Source organism: Saccoglossus kowalevskii, chromosome 6 (genome assembly GCF_978046115.1).
Source record: "Saccoglossus kowalevskii chromosome 6, keSacKowa6.1, whole genome shotgun sequence".
NCBI classification, from domain to species: Eukaryota; Metazoa; Hemichordata; class Enteropneusta; family Harrimaniidae; genus Saccoglossus; species Saccoglossus kowalevskii.
This window is the reverse complement of record NC_140646.1, coordinates 28,346,948-28,372,145: the sequence shown is the minus strand read 5'-3', so window position 1 is coordinate 28,372,145 and position 25,198 is coordinate 28,346,948. Positions and strand designations below refer to the sequence as shown.

At 36.8% G+C, this 25,198-nt stretch overlaps 1 protein-coding gene across 1 annotated transcript in view; it reads right to left on the bottom strand.

Annotated features, from left to right (window-relative positions):
* Nucleotides 1-25,198, bottom strand: part of LOC100374744 (G patch domain-containing protein 1-like) — a 42,493-nt gene that overhangs the window by 14,010 nt on the left and 3,285 nt on the right. The window contains exons 3-12 of the mRNA XM_006822531.2: nt 24,872-24,957; nt 24,583-24,731; nt 24,191-24,285; nt 23,401-23,663; nt 23,137-23,275; nt 22,761-22,843; nt 21,968-22,121; nt 21,185-21,421; nt 20,344-20,516; nt 12,138-12,265 (exon numbers count right to left, since the gene is read on the bottom strand). Of these exons, the coding sequence (XP_006822594.1) occupies nt 12,138-12,265; nt 20,344-20,516; nt 21,185-21,421; nt 21,968-22,121; nt 22,761-22,843; nt 23,137-23,275; nt 23,401-23,663; nt 24,191-24,285; nt 24,583-24,731; nt 24,872-24,957 (1,507 nt within the window). The remainder of the gene's footprint in view (nt 1-12,137; nt 12,266-20,343; nt 20,517-21,184; nt 21,422-21,967; nt 22,122-22,760; nt 22,844-23,136; nt 23,276-23,400; nt 23,664-24,190; nt 24,286-24,582; nt 24,732-24,871; nt 24,958-25,198) is intronic.

Genomic DNA, 25,198 nt, shown 5'->3' with positions numbered 1-25,198 from the left:
AAGGGGTCCTGAGCCATTCCTCAAACACATTCACACCATTGATTCACTACGGCAAAATGTTGTACACAAAAAAGACAAGACTGTACTTATCTTAGCATTATTGTCTAAGTATTTTAAGGTAGAAGGCTACTTACGAGTTTTTTCGCTCTTCGCAGATGTTAGTGCCACATAAAAGTGACACGATTTCATGTCGAAATCTACAATTCTACAAGTCTACAATTATTCATTTTAATATTAGTCAATTTTGTATTATGTAATTTTATTTCTGTACAGGGCCTCAGCCTATCTTACAAAATGTAATGGGTAGAAAAGTGCATAGCCTTCCACATTCGTCTAACATCGCTACATTGTTTGTACAACTATTAATGCTAAGTACCGGGTAGATATCTGCAAAATGTTATCTGTATCCTCTCGATTTCCGAATTTACGTACCCCCATATCGCTACCATAAGAAATAGTTGGCACAATGATCGCATCAAACAAATTAAATGCACTAACCAATGGCATACTACCAAGTTTCTTACAGTATGTAAATATATTTGGTTCACTGTAAATCTGTTTTTAGAGGGTGGTAAAATAATATGCATATAGTGGCAGTTTAGAAGCGGTCTCAATAGACTTCAATGACTACAACTCCTTTTATGAACCCACTAAAAATATAGTAAATTTTCTGAGACATCAAAAAAAAACGTGTAAAAAAAATTATGTTTGCAATTTATGATTCATCGCATAGTTTCAGTGCTGAAGCAACACTGTGGGGGTAAATTGTTGGCTGCAAGAAGCTCTTCGACCTATACAACTCGTGATGATAAATCTTCGGCATTTTTTTAATGATATGATCAACCCGTAGCTGTACACTATTGTCCAATAACAGAGGCTACACGTACTTACAATAAGTTGACTAAATTTGGCTGAAACACTTAGAACAAAAAGGTATATATGCCATCATTAACTTGAAGAATACAAAACTAATGAACCAAACTAGGAAAGTACAGTGTGGTGTTGTCGTGTCAATCCCGTTCGATCTCCACACTTTACTAACTGAGCGAACATTAGCACAAGACAAACTGCCCTATTCAGGACCACCACATCATTCAGAAAGTGACTACCATTACATTATTGTTTCAATGTTGTTTTAATATTTAACATCAGGTGCTTGAACGCGATCTTCATTACACCATCGCGGGAAAAACCGAATAAAAGCTTGCCTATTTATAACAACCTGTTTTGGTTGGCTGCTGTTGAGCTGAGACGGCATAACTTCACGATTGACATTTAAAGCTCGTTGCCACCTAAATGCTCATTACTATGCATTACTCATTACATTACTCTGATAGTTACCTCACGGAGTCAAGTGATTTAAACAATGATAATTATTTTAATTAATACTGTTTGTTTTATTATGTTCTAATCTACGATCATAAATCTATTCACTTCCAAAATTTAGGGGGTTCAACCGAAACCCCCCGAACCCCCCCAAACTACGGGCCTGATTGTTCTAGTATGTTTATTGGCTTTGTTCTCCTCATAAATTGTCTGAAAGCTTTATACAGATCACAAGACATCACAAGAAACCGAAAAGGCTGGATTCAAAGATCACACAATGAATCATGTGACAGACACGCCAGCTATTGAGTTATCTGGAGTTAGATAATAAATATTCATATGCAAATCTTACATATAAGGGTCCACCTGGCAAAATTTCAATATGCAAATTTTATGAGAACAATAACTACAAATTTCAAATAGTCAACATGGGTACTGCATTGACACATAGTACAGTAAATGTTGCAGGAATTTCATAGCATATTCAAAAGTATGAGAATTTATCTGTGATATGTATCTATAGATGGTTTGACAGACAGTTGAAAATAGCATTTTTTACCAATAATCACAAACATATCCTTTAAAATTAGAGAATTGAAAGTGTCATCACAAAATGAACAAATGACTAAGGTCAAGTCAAGGTGACTACATATAAAATATGGGTCAAAGCAATTGGGACAGCCTTTTTTAAGAAGAAGTCGAAAATAACAATTTTTACCAAAAAATACAAAAATATTCATCAAAAATAGAAATTTGAAGATATGAACAAATCTGAGAAGGGCCAATCGAAGTTTTGTTCATGCTGTGAAAAAATGCAGTTCTTTTATGGTTACTGTGATTGCATTTTCTTTGTTAAAGGGGGACTGTGGTTTGAGACTAGATTTCGGCCTCCGATGTCTACCCTATTCAATTCATAGTCAGTGAACACTTAATCTAATTTTAGTGAAAATACCTATTTCACCGTTTCTGTGTAATAAACAAAGACCTGTGTGCTCTGAATAAAAAACTTGTATTTTATTGTTAAATATCTCCTCCAAACTGGGCAATGTGTTGTCATAGCAGCAATTTTGTCATACTGATAATATAATTTTTGATATAAAAATTTTTGTACATATTTTTATTGAAAACAGCTTTCATATATGTCACATTAGGAATTAGTTGTGAGATTTATTGGATTCAGAACATACTCTTTTACCCAAAAAATTATAGTTATTACTTTTATCATACATCTATACTGTCTTTGTGCATGCAGTTTTACTCAGCAGTTCTCAGAGTCATTTGGCACATTCAGGTTATCATATGGTCACCTTGAGGTATTTCATTAGGAATATATGTATATGACAGTGCCCTCACAGATTATTAACAGCCAATCAGATTGCTTCTTTCATCAAAGCTAGTGCTTGGCCAAGCTGTGTTGGCTTGAATATTGAGGCAATAAAGCGACAATATCAAGACATCATACAACTCACAGATATTCAGACCAAAGCTATTCAAGCTATACTTAATTCCTAGACTGATGTGTTTGTTGTTAGTCGCACTGGAACTGGTAAATCATTATGTTATTATGCTTTACCGGCCCTGTGACCATCGAGTATGGTAACAGTGTTGTTGCCACTGCTGAGTATGGATAATTATTGTAACTGTATTTGAAGTAGTGTATTTGTTTCATTAGTGACACATGCACTTAAATTACAGAGGTGTTTCTGTTGTCAATTAATTTTAATGATTCACCGTACAACAAATGTGGTTTCTGGTTTACACTTCTATTGAAAAGGTGCTTCGAATATAGTAAACCAAATTAGTAGATAATAAAACTAGAAACAATGATAAATATTCCCTCAATAAATCATCTTTATACAAGCAGCCTATGGGCTGAGATAGCTCCACTGTTAGCAATACATATTTCAATTAAAGAACTGAATATATCAATAGAAAATGAACAATATGTATAGTATCAAAGCAATCAGACTTGTTTTCAACAAGAATTCGAAAATATCACTTTTTACCAAAAAATTACAAAAATAATCATTATTTTCCGCAGCAAAGATGCGACGCGCACCTAGTGGAGCTCAATACCCTGCTATCTTGTGCTATCACTAACATCAACCACGGTAAAAAACAGGATTAATAAAAATTCGGATCTGATATTAAACTCATTTGTCGCAAATCAAGGTATAGTTGAAATATCATACAATAAAAAATTAAAGCTAAAATTTCAAAAACCACAAAAAGTACTGTAACTCACCCAATCATCAACAAACTTCTGTTGATCTTCTGTCGATTGGTGTTTGAAAAGGTCAGCTGTTACGTGGGGGGAACTGCGCATGCGTCTCAGTCGTTGTTTTTAAATGCGCATTGAAATTGGTAAATGGTATGAAAAATAACATTTTTCATGTGACGTACACACCCCTTTTAATGACAGCAAGACTCATCCAATTACTTTGATCTTGTTTTATCATGTTTTATCTGAATGTTTATTGGTAAGTCAACATTTGAAGAGGATTTTAACACATTATAATACCAAAAGTAAACTTTCTCAAGTGCTTTTTTTAATCCTCTTAACTGAGTGGTTCATCATGTGTTAGTAAGTCCATGGTCTAATCTAAAGCTGAATTAGATGTTTACATATAGTTTACTTACTCAACTTACTACCATGTAGGTTGATACATGTATAATAAAAGTGATAGTTTGTAAGAATAATCTTCTGTAGTATGAAATAATAGGACTTTTCAGGCAATTAAATCGTAAGTTCCTGAATATGAAGTGAATAATTACAAATAACTGTGATTATATCATGGTGTAAATAGAACATGAACATAAGGGCAGCTAGACAATGTGATAAGCTACAATAACAAATACAGCTTTCCATATTTGTTGGCTCTGTTATGGAACAGTTGTCATGATCATAAACGATCAACTTTTACTATCTTGGGAAAACAGCACTGTGCATCTTTTATCCAATGTCAATTTATCGTTCCTCATCTGTGATTATATACCTCAAAATGCAATTTGGTCTCTCAATTTAAGTTGATTATCTGGTGATATTTTTTACTGTTTCTGTGACCATGATATTGCTATTATTGCAGAATGTCTATAACGTTCACAATACACACACTTAACCTGAAATCCAAACTGTAGCATACACATGCATGTAGAATCCGAACTACCAATCATGAGTCTGATGCAGCTTTCGCTTTGTTATCGATGGTAGGTATATATATATATAGAACCTTTTCAGGACAAGTTGGTAGAAATTTAACTAGTCCAGTGTTCTCAGGGACTGCGTTTATTGCCTTTATTGTTATGATAATTAAGCTCAATTGTTAATATAAAAATAAAGAAGGGAGGGGGGGGGGCACACTCTATAATGCTCTAGAGAGAACCCTGTAGTCTGTAATGTGAATTTAAATACCACTGCAAACCAGTACTCAAGATAATGACTGCTACAAATTTCTTATTCTGTATATTATTAGAGTATGTTTCATAGTGTTTCACAATAAGCTAAAAAAACTATAACTCTGTAACTCCATAATATCACAGACTGAACATTCGTAACCTATGAGGGTCACAGTGTGGGCGTTATTGTGTCGATGCATGGAATTACAAAGGAACTAAAAAGATCACTATAGAAGGCACTCAGAACAGTGAAAGGTAGGCAGATATAGTGACAAAAGATAAGTGTAATGGAATGCCATGGGTGTGAAAGGTCAGCCAAGTACTTTACAAGAACACAACAATATGATTGATGACTTAGATGTCCTAGTCAATGAGAATAGGACAACCTTAGTTTGGAATATTTTTCTTTATTTAAGGACAAGTAAATACTGCTACGTCATCATTCTTTAACATTAAACACTCTAAGCTGTAGTAAATATTATCAACACAGAAAAATTATTGTGAAACTATGTGGTACTATGTATATGCTTGAACTTAATGTTCATAGGAAGATTTTGACACTTTAATAGTTCAGCCTAGAGCACAATTCATCAGTATCTTTGTCTAGTAGAATTCCCTTTGTTACTTCAGGGCACGTGCCACACATGAATGCCTCTCAGGACACTGGTATATACTTGTGCCAGTCTCACAGTCTCTCCTTAATAACATTCAAGGACATAGCAAATATGTGGTATGCATAGAACAGTACAGTACAAAGATAGGTGATTTATTAAAGAATTTCATAATATGAAATAGAGGCACAAATCATGTACTTATCACTGCACACTAGAAATTTACTATGAATATAACCTTTTACTCAACCACAGAGGGCAGTATCTTGGTTCACTGGTTATACATCAACAGTCGTGACATGTTGACAATAGAGCTTTTCAGCAGGTCAGACAATAGGAGCAATAGTTTGAAGAATTAACAAAATAAAATAAAACTCTCGAGCCAATTCAGGAATGTTGATAGCTACATCACACAAGGTTGAATGAACAAAACGAAATGTCTCTAAAATTTATGTATATTTCAAGCAACTATGTTTTCCTATAACTATAATATTATACAATGACTATAAAAGGTAAATTCTATTGGAAATGCTACCAGTACAACCTGTTGATCTCGCATGTTACACTCCTCTCTAGGTGAGAATATCAAAGCGGAGGTCGGTCGATGCCCGTCATACTGTCTGAGTGCATACTTTGAGGTATTCTCGTAATAACCTTATTATTATACATCTTTTCCTTCCAAGGATACACCATGGAAATGCCAAAATGCCTTGTGCGGAGTCCGGCCAAACCCTAGTGGCAGCCATGTTTGTTATTATTATTAGAGGACGCTTACGCGCATAATCATTCAATTTTGGGAATTCAAATTTCCTAATATGGTAGGATGAAAATACCCCGTAAAATACCGCAAAATTATGGCACGCTGTATAATAAGACTAATTATTAAAAATCAATGTAATGTACAATAGATTACTAGAATAGAATCTGTATTGACATGTCAGAGAAAAATCAAGAAGACACTAAAAACATCAAATTATCCTTCGATCCTTTAAGTACCAAAGTAAACTTTTTTCACTTTTCGCAAAATAAATTTCTCCATTTTTTTCAAAGATATTTTTCAATCTGACTTGACTTGCAGACATATGGAAAAATATTAAAGTAGAAATTTGCAAAAAATTTTGAATGATGGTGTTCAAATGCTTACAGTAATAGGAATTGTGTCATGCTAGTTAGTTGGAAAACCTTAAAGAGAAGACAAATATACTTTGTGATTAAAAAGTAGTATGCCATCTCAAATCTCAGTCAATAGAAACTAAGGATATTGGCTGGCAGTACATAATGTTTGAACTTTTGGCACCAGGGCAAGAACACCCATACTGATTTATCGTATGCTCCACTGATCAACTCTATTATGTCGTCATTGTATCTGCACCAATACGCAGAATGCTTGTCATGTTCACCGTCCACTATCACCCAACCACTGTACCGTAAAAGAACGATTATTCAATGGCTTCAATGTTTAACATATAATCATTAAATGTCTTTCTGAATCAGAGTGAATGACCTCTGGGTTTCAAGGTCATCTATTGATAAGACAATGAGAACACACAGAGCCTACCACCAACTCATAACCAAAACATGCATAGTGTATGTAAGGAAGATCCAACATATAAGTAGCTTGTAAAACAAGAAACAACTAGAAACTAATCTAATCTTGCTCTAGGCTATAACCAAACAAAGCGACCAAGTCACAATCCTAAAATGGAAATGTGACCACAGAGGTTCAGAAAAACAAGTGTTCTGTAAAGAATGACTTTTTATGATTGAGGGAGCTATTTATTATATTTTGTGTGACCTTGGTCAATATACTTGGTGTACTCAAGAACATTATTAATATTTCTGTGCATAATCTAAACCTCTCTGTTTGTGAACTTGATGTACTGTGAAGGGATGGCAAAATAAGATTTTCCATATTATATGTGACATACTCATCACCAAGTTTAATGTCATATGTAGATTCAAGGATGATGGAATGCAATAGATTAAGACTCTGATAGAGTACAACTATGATGTAATGCAACGTCCAAATATGGAATATGACATGTCATCACATGCATAACTTGCATATCACTATAGTGTGACATAAGACAGGGCAGTTCAAAAACCCATATCACCACAGTGTGATGTAAGACAGGACAGATCAAAAACCATATCACCACAGTGTGATGTAAGACAGGGCAGATCAAAAACCATATCACCACAGTGTGATGTAAGACAGGACAGATCAAAAACCATATCACCATAGTGTGATGTAAGACAGGGCAGATCAAAAACCATATCACCACAGTGTGATGTAAGACAGGGCAGATCAAAAACCCATATCACCACAATGTGATGTAAGACGGGACAGATCAAAAACCCATATCACCACAGTCACAGTGTGATGTAAGGCAGGACAGATCAAAAACCCGTATCACCACAGTGTGATGTAAGACAGAACAGATCAAAAACCCATATCACCAGTGTGATGTAAGACAGAACAGATCAAAAACCCATATCACCACAATGTGATGTAAGACGGGACAGATCAAAAACCCATATCACCACAGTCACAGTGTGATGTAAGGCAGGACAGATCAAAAACCCATATCACCACAGTGTGATGTAAGACAGGGCAGATCAAAACCCATATCAACACAGTGTGATGTAAGGCAGGGCAGATCAAAAACCCCTATCACCACAGTGTGATGTAACACAGGACAGATCAAAACCCATATCAACACAGTGTGATGTAAGACAGGGCAGATCAAAAACCCCTATCACCACAGTGTGATGTAACACAGGACAGATCAAAACCCATATCACCACAGTGTGATGTAAGACAGGGCAGATCAAAACCCATATCACCACAGTGTGATGTAAGACAGGGCAGATCAAGAACCCATATCACCACAGTGTGATATAAAACAGGGCAGATCAAAAACCCATATCACCACAGTGGGATGTAAGACAGGACAGATCAAAACCCATATCACCACAGTGTGATGTAAGACAGGGCAGATCCAAAACCCATATCACCACAGTGTGATGTAAGACAGGGCAGATCAAAACCCATATCACCACAGTGTGATGTAAGACAGGACAGATCAAAACCCATATCACCACAGTGTGATGTAAGACAGGGCAGATCAAAAACCATATCACCACAGTGTGATGTAAGACAGGGCAGATCAAAAACCCATATCACCACAGTGGGATATAACACACAACAGATCAAAAACCCATATCACCACAGTGTGATGTAAAACAGGGCAGATCAAAAACCCATATCACCACAGTGGGATGTAAGACAGGGCAGATCAAAAACCCATATCACCACAGTGTGATGTAAGACAGGGCAGATCCAAAACCCATATCACCACAGTGTGATGTAAGACAGGGCAGATCAAACCCATATCACCACAGTGTGATGTAAGACAGGACAGATCAAAACCCATATCACCACAGTGTGATGTAAGACAGGGCAGATCAAAAACCCATATCACCACAGTGTGATATAAAACAGGGCAAGACAGGGCAGATCCAAAACCCATATCACCACAGTGTGATGTAAGACAGGACAGATCAAAACCCATATAATCACAGTGTGATGTAACACAGGGTAGATCAAAAACCCATATCACCACAGTGTGATGTAAGACAGGACAGATCCAAAACCCATATCACCACAGTGTGATGTAAGACAGGACAGATCAAAAACCATATCACCACAGTGTGATGTAAGACGGGACAGATCAAAACCCATATCACCACAGTGTGATGTAAGACAGGGCAGATCAAAACCCATATCACCACAGTGTGATGTAAGACAGGGCAGATCAAAACCCATATCACCACAGTGTGATGTAACACACAACAGATCAAAAACACATATCACCACAGTGTGACGTAAGACAGGGCAGATCAAAAACCCATATCACCACAGTGTGACGTAACACAGGACAGATCAAAAACCACTATCACCACAGTGTGACGTAAGACAGGGCTGATTAAAAACCTATATCACCACAGTGTGATGTAACACAGGGCAGATCAAAAACCCATATCACCACAGTGTGATGTAAGACAGGGCAGATCAAAAACCCATATCACCACAGTGTGATGTAACACACAACAGATCAAAAACCCATATCACCACAGTGTGACGTAAGACAGGGCAGATCAAAAACCCATATCACCACAGTGTGATGTAACACACAACAGATCAAAAACCCATATCACCACAGTGTGACATAAGACAGGGCAGATCAAAAACCCATATCACCACAGTGTGATGTAACACAGGGCAGATCAAAAACCTATATCACCACAGTGTGATGTAACACAGGGTAGATAAAAAACCCATATCACCACAGTGTGATGTAAGACAGGGCAGATCAAAAACCCATATCACCACAGTGTGATGTAACACACAACAGATCAAAAACCCATATCACCACAGTGTGATGTAACACAGGGTAGATCAAAAACCCATATCACCACAGTGTGATGTAAGACAGGGCAGATCAAAAACCCATATCACCACAGTGTGATGTAACACAGGGTAGATCAAAAACCCATATCACCACAGTGTGATGTAGTACAAGGCAGATCAAATATACATATCACCACAGTGTGATGTAATACAGGACAGATCAAATATCCATATCACCACAGTGTGATGTAATACAGGGCAGATCAAATATCCATATCACCACAGTGTGATGTAATACAGGACAGATCAAAAACCCATATCACCACAGTGTGATGTAATACAGGACAGATCAAAAACCCATATCACCACAGTGTGATGTAACACAGGGCAGATCAAAAACCTATATCACCACAGTGTGATGTAATACAGGACAGATCAAAAACCCATATCACCACAGTGTGATGTAATACAGGACAGATCAAAAACCCATATCACCACAGTGTGATGTAACACAGGGCAGATCAAAAACCTATATCACCACAGTGTGGTGTAACACAGGGCAGATCAAAAACCTATATCACCACAGTGTGACGTAAGACAGGGCAGATCAAAAACCCATATCACCACAGTGTGATGTAACACAGGGTGCAGATCAAAAACCCATATCACCACAGTGTGATGTAACACAGGGCAGATCAAAAACCTATATCACCACAGTGTGACGTAAGACAGGGCAGATCAAAAACCCATATCACCACAGTGTGATGTAACACAGGGCAGATCAAAAACCTATATCACCACAGTGTGACGTAAGACAGGGCAGATCAAAAACCCATATCACCACAGTGTGACGTAACACAGGACAGATCAAAAACCCATATCACCACAGTGTGACATAAGACAGGGCAGATCAAAAACCCATATCACCACAGTGTGATGTAACACAGGGCAGATCAAAAACCCATATCACCACAGTGTGACGTAACACAGGACAGATCAAAAACCCATATCACCACAGTGTGATGTAAGACAGGGCAGATCAAAAACCATATCACCACAGTGTGATGTAAGACAGGGCAGATCAAAAACCCATATCACCACAGTGTGATGCAAGACAGGGCAGATCAAAAACCCATATCACCACAGTGTGATGTAACACACAACAGATCAAAAACCCATATCACCACAGTGTGATGTAAGACAGGGCAGATCAAAAACCCATATCACCACAGCGTGACATAAGACAGGGCAGATCAAAAATACATATCAACACAGTGTGATGTAAGACAGGGCAGATCAAAACCCATATCACCACAGTGTGACATAAGACAGGGCAGATCCAAAACCCATATCACCACAGTGTGATGTAAGACAGGACAGATCAAAACCCATATAATCACAGTGTGATGTAACACAGGGTAGATCAAAAACCATATCACCACAGTGTGATGTAAGACAGGGCAGATCAAAAACCCATATCACCACAGTGTGATGTAAGACAGAACAGATCAAAAACCCATATCACCACAATGTGACATAAGACAGGGCAGATCAAAAACCCATATCACCACAGTGTGATGTAATACAGGACAGATCAAAAACCCATATCACCACAGTGTGATATAAAACAGGGCAGATCAAAAACCATATCACCACAGTGTGATGTAAGACAGGGCAGATCAAAAACCCATATCACCACAGTGTGATGTAAGGCAGGGCAGATCAAAAACCCCTATCACCACAGTGTGATGTAAGACAGGGCAAGACAGGGCAGATCCAAAACCCATATCACCACAGTGTGATGTAAGACAGGGCAGATCAAAACCCATATCACCACAGTGTGATGTAAGACAGGACAGATCAAAACCCATATCACCACAGTGTGATGTAAGACAGGGCAGATCAAAACCCATATCACCACAGTGTGATGTAAGACAGGACAGATCAAAACCCATATCACCACAGTATTACTTCACATACTGCTGAACATTGTCTGGAGCTTCCATGGTTATATAAGGTCTGATAACTACGGATTGTGGTAACAATCGTTCATTTTGGCAAGCACACATGTGTATTTATTTAGAATTATTATTATTTTACAAAAATCCTGAGCACATATCACGGTGTTTGTGCGAAATAGAACATCGTGGCATCAACAAAATTAGCATACAAAGTGCGTGCAATGATATATTTGTATTTGTACTTCGCCTTTCACTATGTCGTACTTTGGAAATATGCATCTCTCTTATGTTAACGTCAACATACACTCGTGATTACTGCCTAAAGCTCTGATTGATACAAAACTCTGGTGGTTATCACTCTGATTACAAGCAAAATTAATGTAAAATTAAGACATCAAATTTTGGAGATAGAAATATAAAAACTCTTACCCTGGATAAGGATCCGGTATATTAAATCTTTTGCTCAATAATCGGTCTGGATGCCATTCCAGTACATCTCTGGTTAATTTACCAAACATCTTCATTTCAGCTGCTTTCACCTGTTCATTTTTATCACCCTATATGATCACAAACAATAACAGCAAATAAAAAAGAATTTATGCGAAATCTACTAAATGCACTGCAGAACATATTATGAGGTTATTACAGCAGTTAATTTACTTACTGTAGAAGAAGTATGCAGCTGTATGTATTTGATGAAGATAAGTATTTGACATGTGATAAAGATAAGGGTATGCAGCTGTAGTGACATGTGATTAAGATAAGTGTATGCAGCTGTGGTGACATTTGATGAAAATAAGTGTATGCAGCTGTAGTGACATGTGATTAAGATAAGTGTATGCAGCTGTGGTGACATTTGATGAAAATAAGTGTATGCAGCTGTAGTGACATGTGATTAAGATAAGTGTATGCAGCTGTGGTGACATTTGATGAAAATAAGTGTATGCAGCTGTGGTGACATGTGATTAAGGTAAGTGTATGCAGCTGTGGTGACATGTGATTAAGATAAGTGTATGCAGCTGTGGTGACATTTGATGAAGATAAGTGTATGCAGCTGTGGTGACATGTGATGAAGATAAGTGTATGCAGCTGTTGTAACATGTGATGAAGATAAGTGTATGCAGCTGTGGTGACATGTGATGAGGATAAGTGTGTGCAGCTGTTGTGACATTTGATGAAGATAAGTGTATGCAGCTGTTGTGACATGTGATAAAGATAAGTATATGCAGCTGTTGTGACATGTGATGAAGATAAGTGTATGCAGCTGTTGTGACATGTGATGAAGATAAGTGTATGTAGCTGTGGTGACATGTGATGAAGATAAGTATGTAGCTGTGGTGACATGTGATGAAGATAAGTGTATGTAGCTGTGGTGACATGTGATGAAGATAAGTGTATGCAGCTGTGGTGACATTTGATGAAGATAAGGGTATGAAGCTGTGGTGACATGTGATGAAGATAAGTGTATGCAGCTGTGGTGACATTTGATGAAGATAAGTGTATGCAGCTGTGGTGACATGTGATGAAGATAAGTGTATGCAGCTGTGGTGACATTTGATGAAGATAAGGGTATGAAGCTGTGGTGACATGTGATGAAGATAAGTGTATGCAGCTGTGGTGACATGTGATGAAGATAAGTGTATGCAGCTGTGGTGACATGTGATAAAGATAAGTGTATGCAGCTGTAGTGACATGTGATTAAGATTAGTATGCAGCTGTGGTGACATGTAATAAAGATAAGTGTATGCAGCTGTTGTGACATTTGATGAAGATAAGGGTATGAAGCTGTGGTGACATGTGATGAAGATAAGTGTATGTAGATGTGGTGACATGTGATGAAGATAAGGATATGAAGCTGTGGTGACATGTGATGAAGATAAGTGTATGCAGCTGTTGTGACATGTGATGAAAATAAGTGTATGCAGCTGTAGTGACATGTGATTAAGATAAGTAAGCAGCTGTGGTGACATGTGATGAGGATAAGTGTGTGCAGCTGTTGTGACATTTGATGAAGATAAGTGTATGCAGCTGTTGTGACATGTGATAAAGATAAGTGTATGCAGCTGTTGTGACATGTGATGAAGATAAGTGTATGCAGCTGTTGTGACATGTGATGAAGATAAGTGTATGTAGCTGTGGTGACATGTGATGAAGATTAGTGTATGTAGCTGTGGTGACATGTGATGAAGATAAGTGTATGCAGCTGTGGTGACATGTAATAAAGATAAGTGTATGCAGCTGTGTTGACATTTGATAAAGATAAGTGTATGCAGCTGTGGTGACATTTGATAAAGATAAGTGTATGAAGCTGTAGTGACATATGATTAAGGTAAGTGTATGCAGCTGTGGTGACATGTGATTAAGATTAGTATGCAGCTGTGGTGACATGTGATTAAGATTAGTATGCAGCTGTAGTGACATGTGATTAAGATTAGTATATAGCTGTGGTGACATGTAATAAAGATAAGTGTATGCAGCTGTTGTGACATTTGATGAAGATAAGGGTATGAAGCTGTGGTGACATGTGATGAAGATAAGTGTATGTAGATGTGGTGACATGTGATGAAGATAAGGGTATGATGCTGTGGTGATATGTGATGAAGATAAGTGTATGCAGCTGTTGTGACATGTGATGAAAATAAGTGTATGCAGCTGTAGTGACATATGATGAAGATAAGTGTGTGCAGCTGTGGTGACATGTGATGAGGATAAGTGTGTGCAGCTGTTGTGACATTTGATGAAGATAAGGGTATGAAGCTGTTGTGACATTTGATGAAGATAAGGGTATGAAGCTGTGGTGACATGTGATGAAGATAAGGGTATGAAGCTGTGGTGACATGTGATGAAAATAAGTGTATGCAGCTGTAGTGACATGTGATTAAGATAAGTGTATGCAGCTGTAGTGACATGTGATTAAGATAAGTGTATGCAGCCGTGGTGACATGTGATGAGGATAAGTGTATGCAGCTGTGGTGACATATGATGAAGATAAGTGTATGCAGCTGTTGTAACATTTGATGAAGATAAGTGTATGCAGCTGTTGTGACATTTGATGAAGATAAGTGTATGCAGCTGTGGTGACATGTGATGAAGATAAGTGTATGCAGCTGTTGTGACATGTGATAAAGATAAGTGTATGCAGCTGTTGTGACATTTGATGAAGATAAGTGTATGCAGCTGTTGTGACATGTGATAAAGATAAGTGTATGCAGCTGTTGTGACATGTGATGAAGATAAGTGTATGCAGCTGTTGTGACATGTGATGAAGATAAGTGTATGTAGCTGTGGTGACATGTGATGAAGATAAGTGTATGCAGCTGTGGTGACATGTGATGAAGATAAGTGTATGCAGCTGTGGTGACATGTAATAAAGATAAGCGTATGCAGCTGTGTTGACATTTGATAAAGATAAGTGTATGCAGCTGTGGTGACATTTGATAAAGATAAGTGTATGAAGCTATGGTGACATGTGATGAAGATAAGTGTATGCAGCTGTGGTGACATGTGATTAAGATAAGTGTATGCAGCTGTGGTGACATGTGATGAAGATAAGTGTATGAAGCTGTGGTGATATGTAATGAAGATAAGTGTATGCAGCTGTGGTGACATTTGATGAAGATAAGTGTATGCAGCTGTGGTGACATGTTATGAAGATAAGTGTATGAAGCTGTTGTGACATGTGATGAAAATAAGTGTATGCCGCTGTAGTGACATGTGATTAAGATAAGTAAGCAGCTGTGGTGACATGTGATTAAGATAAGTAAGCAGCTGTAGTGACATGTGATTAAGATTAGTATGCAGCTGTAGTGACATGTGATTAAGATTAGTATGCAGCTGTGGTGACATGTAATAAAGATAAGTGTATGCAGCTGTTGTGACATTTGATGAAGATAAGGGTATGAAGCTGTGGTGACATGTGATGAAGATAAGTGTATGTAGATGTGGTGACATGTGATGAAGATAAGTGTATGCAGCTGTTGTGACATGTGATGAAAATAAGTGTATGCCGCTGTAGTGACATGTGATTAAGATAAGTAAGCAGCTGTGGTGACATGTGATGAGGATAAGTGTGTGCAGCTGTTGTGACATTTGATGAAGATAAGGGTATGAAGCTGTTGTGACATTTGATGAAGATAAGGGTATGAAGCTGTGGTGACATGTGATGAAAATAAGTGTATGCAGCTGTAGTGACATGTGATTAAGATAAGTGTATGCAGCTGTAGTGACATGTGATTAAGATAAGTGTATGCAGCTGTGGTGACATGTGATGAGGATAAGTGTATGCAGCTGTGGTGACATATGATGAAGATAAGTGTATGCAGCTGTTGTAACATTTGATGAAGATAAGTGTATGCAGCTGTTGTGACATTTGATGAAGATAAGTGTATGAAGCTGTGGTGACATGTGAGGAAGATAAGTGTATGCAGCTGTGGTGACATGTAATAAAGATAAGTGTATGCAGCTGTGTTGACATTTGATAAAGATAAGTGTATGCAGCTGTGGTGACATTTGATAAAGATAAGTGTATGAAGCTGTGGTGACATATGATTAAGTTAAGTGTGTGCAGCTGTTGTGACATGTGATTAAGATTAGTATGCAGCTGTGGTGACATGTAATAAAGATAAGTGTATGCAGCTGTTGTGACATTTGATGAAGATAAGTGTATGCAGCTGTGGTGACATGTGATGAAGATAAGTGTATGCAGCTGTTGTGACATGTGATAAAGATAAGTGTATGCAGCTGTTGTGACATTTGGTGAAGATAAGTGTATGCAGCTGTTGTGACATGTGATAAAGATAAGTGTATGCAGCTGTTGTGACATGTAATGAAGATAAGTGTATGCAGCTGTTGTGACATGTGATGAAGATAAGTGTATGTAGCTGTGGTGACATGTGATGAAGATAAGTGTATGCAGCTGTGGTGACATGTGATGAAGATAAGTGTATGCAGCTGTGGTGACATGTAATAAAGATAAGCGTATGCAGCTGTGTTGACATTTGATAAAGATAAGTGTATGCAGCTGTGGTGACATTTGATAAAGATAAGTGTATGAAGCTATGGTGACATGTGATGAAGATAAGTGTATGCAGCTGTGGTGACATGTGATTAAGATAAGTGTATGCAGCTGTGGTGACATGTGATGAAGATAAGTGTATGAAGCTGTGGTGATATGTAATGAAGATAAGTGTATGCAGCTGTGGTGACATTTGATGAAGATAAGTGTATGCAGCTGTGGTGACATGTTATGAAGATAAGTGTATGAAGCTGTTGTGACATGTGATGAAAATAAGTGTATGCCGCTGTAGTGACATGTGATTAAGATAAGTAAGCAGCTGTGGTGACATGTGATTAAGATAAGTAAGCAGCTGTAGTGACATGTGATTAAGATAAGTAAGCAGCTGTAGTGACATGTGATTAAGATTAGTATGCAGCTGTAGTGACATGTGATTAAGATTAGTATGCAGCTGTGGTGACATGTAATAAAGATAAGTGTATGCAGCTGTTGTGACATTTGATGAAGATAAGGGTATGAAGCTGTGGTGACATGTGATGAAGATAAGTGTATGTAGATGTGGTGACATGTGATGAAGATAAGTGTATGCAGCTGTTGTGACATGTGATGAAAATAAGTGTATGCCGCTGTAGTGACATGTGATTAAGATAAGTAAGCAGCTGTGGTGACATGTGATGAGGATAAGTGTGTGCAGCTGTTGTGACATTTGATGAAGATAAGGGTATGAAGCTGTTGTGACATTTGATGAAGATAAGGGTATGGAGCTGTGGTGACATGTGATGAAAATAAGTGTATGCAGCTGTAGTGACATGTGATTAAGATAAGTGTATGCAGCTGTAGTGACATGTGATTAAGATAAGTGTATGCAGCTGTGGTGACATGTGATGAGGATAAGTGTATGCAGCTGTGGTGACATATGATGAAGATAAGTGTATGCAGCTGTTGTGACATTTGATGAAGATAAGTGTATGCAGCTGTTGTGACATTTGATGAAGATAAGTGTATTCAGCTGTGGTGACATGTGATGAAGATAAGTGTATGCAGCTGTTGTGACATGTGATGAAGATAAGTGTATGCAGCTGTTGTGACATGTGATAAAGATAAGTGTATGCAGCTGTTGTGACATTTGATGAAGATAAGTGTATGCAGCTGTTGTGACATGTGATAAAGATAAGTGTATGCAGCTGTTGTGACATGTGATGAAGATAAGTGTATGCAGCTGTTGTGACATGTGATGAAGATAAGTGTATGTAGCTGTGGTGACATGTGATGAAGATAAGTGTATGTAGCTGTGGTGACATTTGGTGAAGATAAGTGTATGCAGCTGTTGTGACATGTGATAAAGATAAGTGTATGCAGCTGTTGTGACATGTGATGAAGATAAGTGTATGCAGCTGTTGTGACATGTGATGAAGATAAGTGTATGTAGCTGTGGTGACATGTGATGAAGATAAGTGTATGCAGCTGTGGTGACATGTGATGAAGATAAGTGTATGCAGCTGTGGTGACATGTAATAAAGATAAGCGTATGCAGCTGTGTTGACATTTGATAAAGATAAGTGTATGCAGCTGTGGTGACATTTGATAAAGATAAGTGTATGAAGCTATGGTGACATGTGATGAAGATAAGTGTATGCAGCTGTGGTGACATGTGATTAAGATAAGTGTATGCAGCTGTGGTGACATGTGATGAAGATAAGTGTATGAAGCTGTGGTGATATGTAATGAAGATAAGTGTATGCAGCTGTGGTGACATTTGATGAAGATAAGTGTATGCAGCTGTGGTGACATGTTATGAAGATAAGTGTATGAAGCTGTTGTGACATGTGATGAAAATAAGTGTATGCCGCTGTAGTGACATGTGATTAAGATAAGTAAGCAGCTGTGGTGACATGTGATTAAGATAAGTAAGCAGCTGTAGTGACATGTGATTAAGATAAGTAAGCAGCTGTAGTGACATGTGATTAAGATTAGTATGCAGCTGTAGTGACATGTGATTAAGATTAGTATGCAGCTGTGGTGACATGTAATAAAGATAAGTGTATGCAGCTGTTGTGACATTTGATGAAGATAAGGGTATGAAGCTGTGGTGACATGTGATGAAGATAAGTGTATGTAGATGTGGTGACATGTGATGAAGATAAGTGTATGCAGCTGTTGTGACATGTGATGAAAATAAGTGTATGCCGCTGTAGTGACATGTGATTAAGATAAGTAAGCAGCTGTGGTGACATGTGATGAGGATAAGTGTGTGCAGCTGTTGTGACATTTGATGAAGATAAGGGTATGAAGCTGTTGTGACATTTGATGAAGATAAGGGTATGAAGCTGTGGTGACATGTGATGAAAATAAGTGTATGCAGCTGTAGTGACATGTGATTAAGATAAGTGTATGCAGCTGTAGTGACATGTGATTAAGATAAGTGTATGCAGCTGTGGTGACATGTGATGAGGATAAGTGTATGCAGCTGTGGTGACATATGATGAAGATAAGTGTATGCAGCTGTTGTGACATTTGATGAAGATAAGTGTATGCAGCTGTTGTGACATTTGATGAAGATAAGTGTATGCAGCTGTGGTGACATGTGATGAAGATAAGTGTATGCAGCTGTTGTGACATGTGATGAAGATAAGTGTATGCAGCTGTTGTGACATGTGATAAAGATAAGTGTATGCAGCTGTTGTGACATTTGATGAAGATAAGTGTATGCAGCTGTTGTGACATGTGATAAAGATAAGTGTATGCAGCTGTTGTGACATGTGATGAAGATAAGTGTATGCAGCTGTTGTGACATGTGATGAAGATAAGTGTATGTAGCTGTGGTGACATGTGATGAAGATAAGTGTATGTAGCTGTGGTGACATGTGATGAAGATAAGTGTATGCAGCTGTGGTGACATGTAATAAAGATAAGTGTATGCAGCTGTGGTGACATTTGATAAAGATAAGTGTATGAAGCTATGGTGACATGTGATGAAGATAAGTGTATGAAGCTATGGTGACATGTGATGAAGATAAGTGTATGCAGCTGTGGTGACATGTGATGAAGATAAGTGTATGAAGCTGTGGTGATATGTAATGAAGATAAGTGTATGCAGCTGTGATGACATTTGATAAAGATAAGTGTATGCAGCTGTGGTGACATGTGATTAAGATAAGTGTATGAAGCTGTGGTGACATTTGATGAAGATAAGGGTATGCAGCTGTGGTGACATTTGATGAAGATAAGGGTATGCAGCTGTGGTGACATGTTATGAAGATAAGGGTATGCAGCTGTTGTGACATTTGATGAAGATAAGTGTATGCAGCTGTGGTGACATTTGATGAAGATAAGTGTATGCAGCTGTGGTGACATGTTATGAAGATAAGTGTATGAAGCTGTGGTGACATGTGAGGAAGATAAGTGTATGCAACTGTGTTGATATGTAATACAGATAAGTGTATGCAGCTGTGGTGACATTTGACTGACACAAGTGTAGAACTTACATTGAAACATGATGTTATTTATACTGTGGGTTTTCAATGGCATAGCATGATTTTGAAGATTGTATTTCCTCATCTTTTTATCTGCATTGCTAATATCTAACTATGACAGAATTTGCACACTTAATGATTAAAATACCTCTGCTTCTTTTGGTACATCCACCGTATCAGTATCATCACTGTACTTGGCACTTGTAAACCGTGATGCCATCATACCTCGCAGTGGCTGATAGAGGGCAGCAGAGCGGGCAAACTCTTCTTTCTCAAGTTCCTTTTCCCACTCGGTCATTGTGCCAGAAGAGTTATCATTATCTGGTAGGAGATATAATGTTACATTTGTCATGATTGATTGGTTGAATTAAGTCTTTTGCTCTTAAACTTAATCTATACAGAGTCAATTGTATCTTCAATCTTTGACGCCAGTCACTGAAATAATATGGAGTACAATGAAAGTGGTCAGCCAACATGAAACCTGATTAATTAATATAATTTTTTTAGTGTAATGTTTCACTTTTCTTCACTTTATTTTATGTTGTTTTAATCAGATGTGTAACATGCTGCTTGATTTTAGACGTGTTACAAAATCAACCAAGATTTTTCTATGTTCATGTGTTGTGGTACAGTGAAACAATTTTTATACTGCAAAGTCTTAGAGAATGCATTTTTCCTCCTGATCGGTGTGCAATTTTTGTTTTTGTTTTCTTCACTAACAAAAATTTCAAATGCTTCATCCCTTACTGTGCCTGAAGCATTAGAAAAGGGTGTTAATTTTAAGGACAATGCAAAATGATAATTTAATAATTTATCAAAATGTCAGCATAATTAACTTGTTGTTCATATGTTGTTGAATTATGGTTTATATCTGAATCTCGTGGGTGCATTTTCCATTATTTAACACTTGTATAAGGAAGTCCTGGTGGTTTTTGTCATTGCGTCACAAGATTTAAATAACACTCCATTCTTTCATTAAACATTATTACCTTTAATACCACTCTTTCTGCTGTGTAAATACTCTTCATATCGTCTTTGTTTTTCAGGATCATTCACAAATGGTTTGAAATCACTCACATTACCAGTGAAGAGTGGAGTGGATGAGGAGGAAAATCGAGATGTACTAACTGATGTTGGCATGGAAACAGATGAAGTGACAGCTGATGTATTTGATTTCAATTTATCTTTGTCTTCTTTTGAGATAATATCAAAAATAGAGGATGGACCTAGTAGAAGAAAAAACAACATGACACAAGTTATAAATGTGAGGAATTATTAAGTATGATCACATAACTAATGATTATTACTATTAACCTTTGAACCGAATCAAAATTCCAATTTGCTCTTGATAAAAATTTTGAAAAATTATATGGAATAAATCAGTGAAAATCAGTATGACCATTTAATAGGTATGGCCTTGACCACAGGGGCTCCTTCCTTAAAGCAAGCTCCAAATATCCAGCATGGGAAAGTTTCATTATATTGATGCATGTTATATATAAAATAAATGAGAGAAACAACTTTTTGTTGTATCACACATGTTCGAACTGTAAGCCATCCAAGAAACCATGCTACTTTTTTTTTTAACATCTTGCAGGCTTGTTAAAATTGAAAAATTCTAACACTGTGACACCACTGGTCCCAAAACTGTCAATCCTTATTATGTTTGGTGTTTGCTATTTAGGCTCTGCATAGTAACAAGCCCCTGTGGCCTTGACCATGCCTATGCTGTGGTACCCAGAATACATCTGAATACCCTAGATAATGCTCACCGGGTAATTGTTCCTCTCCAAGTATAGATGCTCTTTGATTAGCACTAAGTGAGAATCTACCACCAAGTTTATCTACTTGCCTAGCTGGCTGTTCTATCTTATTAAATCTATGAAATGGTTTGAAATCAGCTGCAAGTGGTACTGCTGAGAATATCTACAGAGAATGAATCATATATTAATTAGTGTACTACATCAGATTGTGTACTACATGCACTGGTGACCACTATGGACCTAACACTGTCCCAACATCTATATCTATCAATGTGTTACAAGGAATTATTAATGTGGATATAAAGAATATACAAAAATAGAACAGAAATGCATGTTGATATAAACATATCAGTTTTTACATTGAAGCCTTTTCTTGGTTACTGACAAGAGTTCATATTGGTTAGTATACTATTTCAATCATGTGCAACCAAGGAATACATGCCAATACCCTATTGTTTGTTCACATACATCATCAAGCAACCAAGAATGCTTCTAAAAGCTGTATCTCTGTATCTTTAGTCATATACAATAAAGAGCATCTATGTACTTTATTTCATAATTAATACACTTTACTCTCAGTTAATATTATTGAGTTGAGTTTACTTTCATCAGCATATGGGATCGGAAAGACAAATGGAATCCAATAATACCATAAATTTGCATAATTGCTATAATCCTATATTGTATTGGACACTGATACTGGAAATTATTTCATGTTGAAACTCCATATGTTACGGTTGTAGGTGTATAATATTTGTAACTTCATAGAAGTATTATTATGACTAATATGGAATGAACTCACTTTATTTGGTGGTTTTTGTTTATCTGATAGAGTGAAACCTTCTAAAACCCTGCTAACATGTGTAGTTTGGACGGCAATATTTCCTAAAGATAATAAAAAAAGTTCATCAAGGTTTTGTTGATAATAAAACAACATAAAAAACACATTGACACAAATAATATTTGACAGTTTAAATAAGTAGAAACATGTTTCTCACTATGGTTCAAAGGTTAGACAATGTTGAAGAAGACTTCAAGATGTTGAGATATTTATGAAACCTCTAAATCAACGATTTACTGAGATATATTACCAGTACATGCACATTCACAGTAATGTTATCAGATTTAGGTACCCCACCTACTTCAAGATACCAACAAAAGTTTTACAAAATGTGTACCTTTTCTATTATGCCTTGGCGCTGTCCATCCAAATGACTTGGTAGGATCTTTTCCATCTAAAACCCTGTCATAGTTTGACATGTGATCTTGTGCATAGATATCATCATCGTCATCCTCAAACGCACCAATACCAAATGCCTAGAACCATTTTATAATCCATGATAGTGTCTCAATAATTGTGTTTCAAAACATAAAGTCCAAATGATTAAAATGATTACTGCAGTTTTATTTCAACAGCTACTCATTCCACCCAGAACACTCACCTTGCCAGATATTCCCTTTTTACCAACATGATGAGTTGCTTTCGGCTCAAATAAAGTAAAATGTTCTTCACTTTCCCTGGTCCCTAACAATGCTGTATTTGGGTTAATTCCTTGGTAGCCAATACCGTGGACATCATCTTTTGGTTTGAATAAAAATGTTTCAGCATCCTTTGGAGCGAAGTAGTGGCCTACTGCATATTCATCTTCATCTTCATCAGCAGAGCTGCTGTCAGGTGGTGGAGCACATCCATAGGTTTTACTCTCTGTATTAAGTTAAATGAAAAGATGTGAAGCAATTTGAAACACAATAGTAAATGTTGATTCAAACTTGTATAAATGTATATAAACTGCTCCAACAATGCTGATATTTAGGGGTAACTGAAAAAAGCTAGAAATGAAAACTGGATTTCAAGAACATGGTTTCAATCAGCTACACTACAGAAAATGGAAAAGAATCACAGTTGAGATTATGAGACACACAATGCAAATTAAACAGTCAATGTCCATGTACAAGAACTGTACACAAAGTGAGCTTTATATTTCTATGACTGATTGATTTTACTGGATACTAGTACTACATAAAATATAAACACATATCCATTTATTTGATAATAAATATTTACAATATCATTGAAATAATTGTTGTTGATGGAAATGAGCAATATATAAGTCAGTATTCTTCTCAGTAAAAACATGACTGTGTGATTTTTGTTCAACTGTTATAGAACAGAAAAACACTCAATTGCCAGTTATATATTAATTTTACTTATTTTATTAGAACAAAATCTACCATTTTTCTTCTTTGTCTTTCTTTTTATTTTTGGACCAATTCCCTGTCCTTTTTTCCAACCCATCTTGCTTAATAATCGAATACCAATTGGTGTTCTGAAATTTAGATCAAGAAAGTGAGTATTACCAGATCTGACAAAGATACCAATTTTTACTTTCTAACTGGTTAGCATAATCCTGAGTTATCAAAAAGTACATCTCCTTGAATCTAGCAAAATGAAATCCTGTTTCCATGACAACAGGATTCAGATATCTCCAAAAATCAAATTGAATGAAAGTAAAGTCATAATCTATCCAATCTAACTAAATGTTAAAATAAACTGAATTCAACTATGTAATGGAAGGAATATACAAGAAACACTAGAGCTACTGGTACAAATCTATTGGCCTTACCTTGTAGGTATAACCAGTTCATCTAATGCAGATAGTCCTGGAATAATACTTGATGAATCTATTGTTCTTTTTCTATTGTCTTTCTCATCAGATGCAAAATCATCAGTTGTTGTAATCTTTTTGGGTGCAATACCAAATTCTCCCAAGTCCTACATAAAAAAATACCAATAAATGGTTAACCACAATAATACCCTTTTAAAAAATGAAACAGTATGTTATATCATGATGTGCTATCAAGATAATATTCACATATTTATTAACAAGCAAGCACACAAAGGATTAATCCTACCTCAGTGTCCATATAGTCTTCAGGCCTTTGTACATTTTGATCAGCTCGTTTATTTCTTGATGACACAAATGTTGACGGAGTCCATCCTATAAAAATGAAATTATAAATACCTTGTTTAATCATAGAAAGTTTGGAATGCATTAGAAGACTATAAAGAGTGCAATGTGTACTTTTACAGCGAGAACAAATTATTTACATACATCTAACTTCCACACCTGGTAGGCAATTACCGAGTGACTTTGCAGCATTTTCACACTTTTCTAGACACTTCAGTGACTGTTGTTGGAAGAAGATTATTTACCTCTTTTTGGGTGGAAAAAGTTTGTG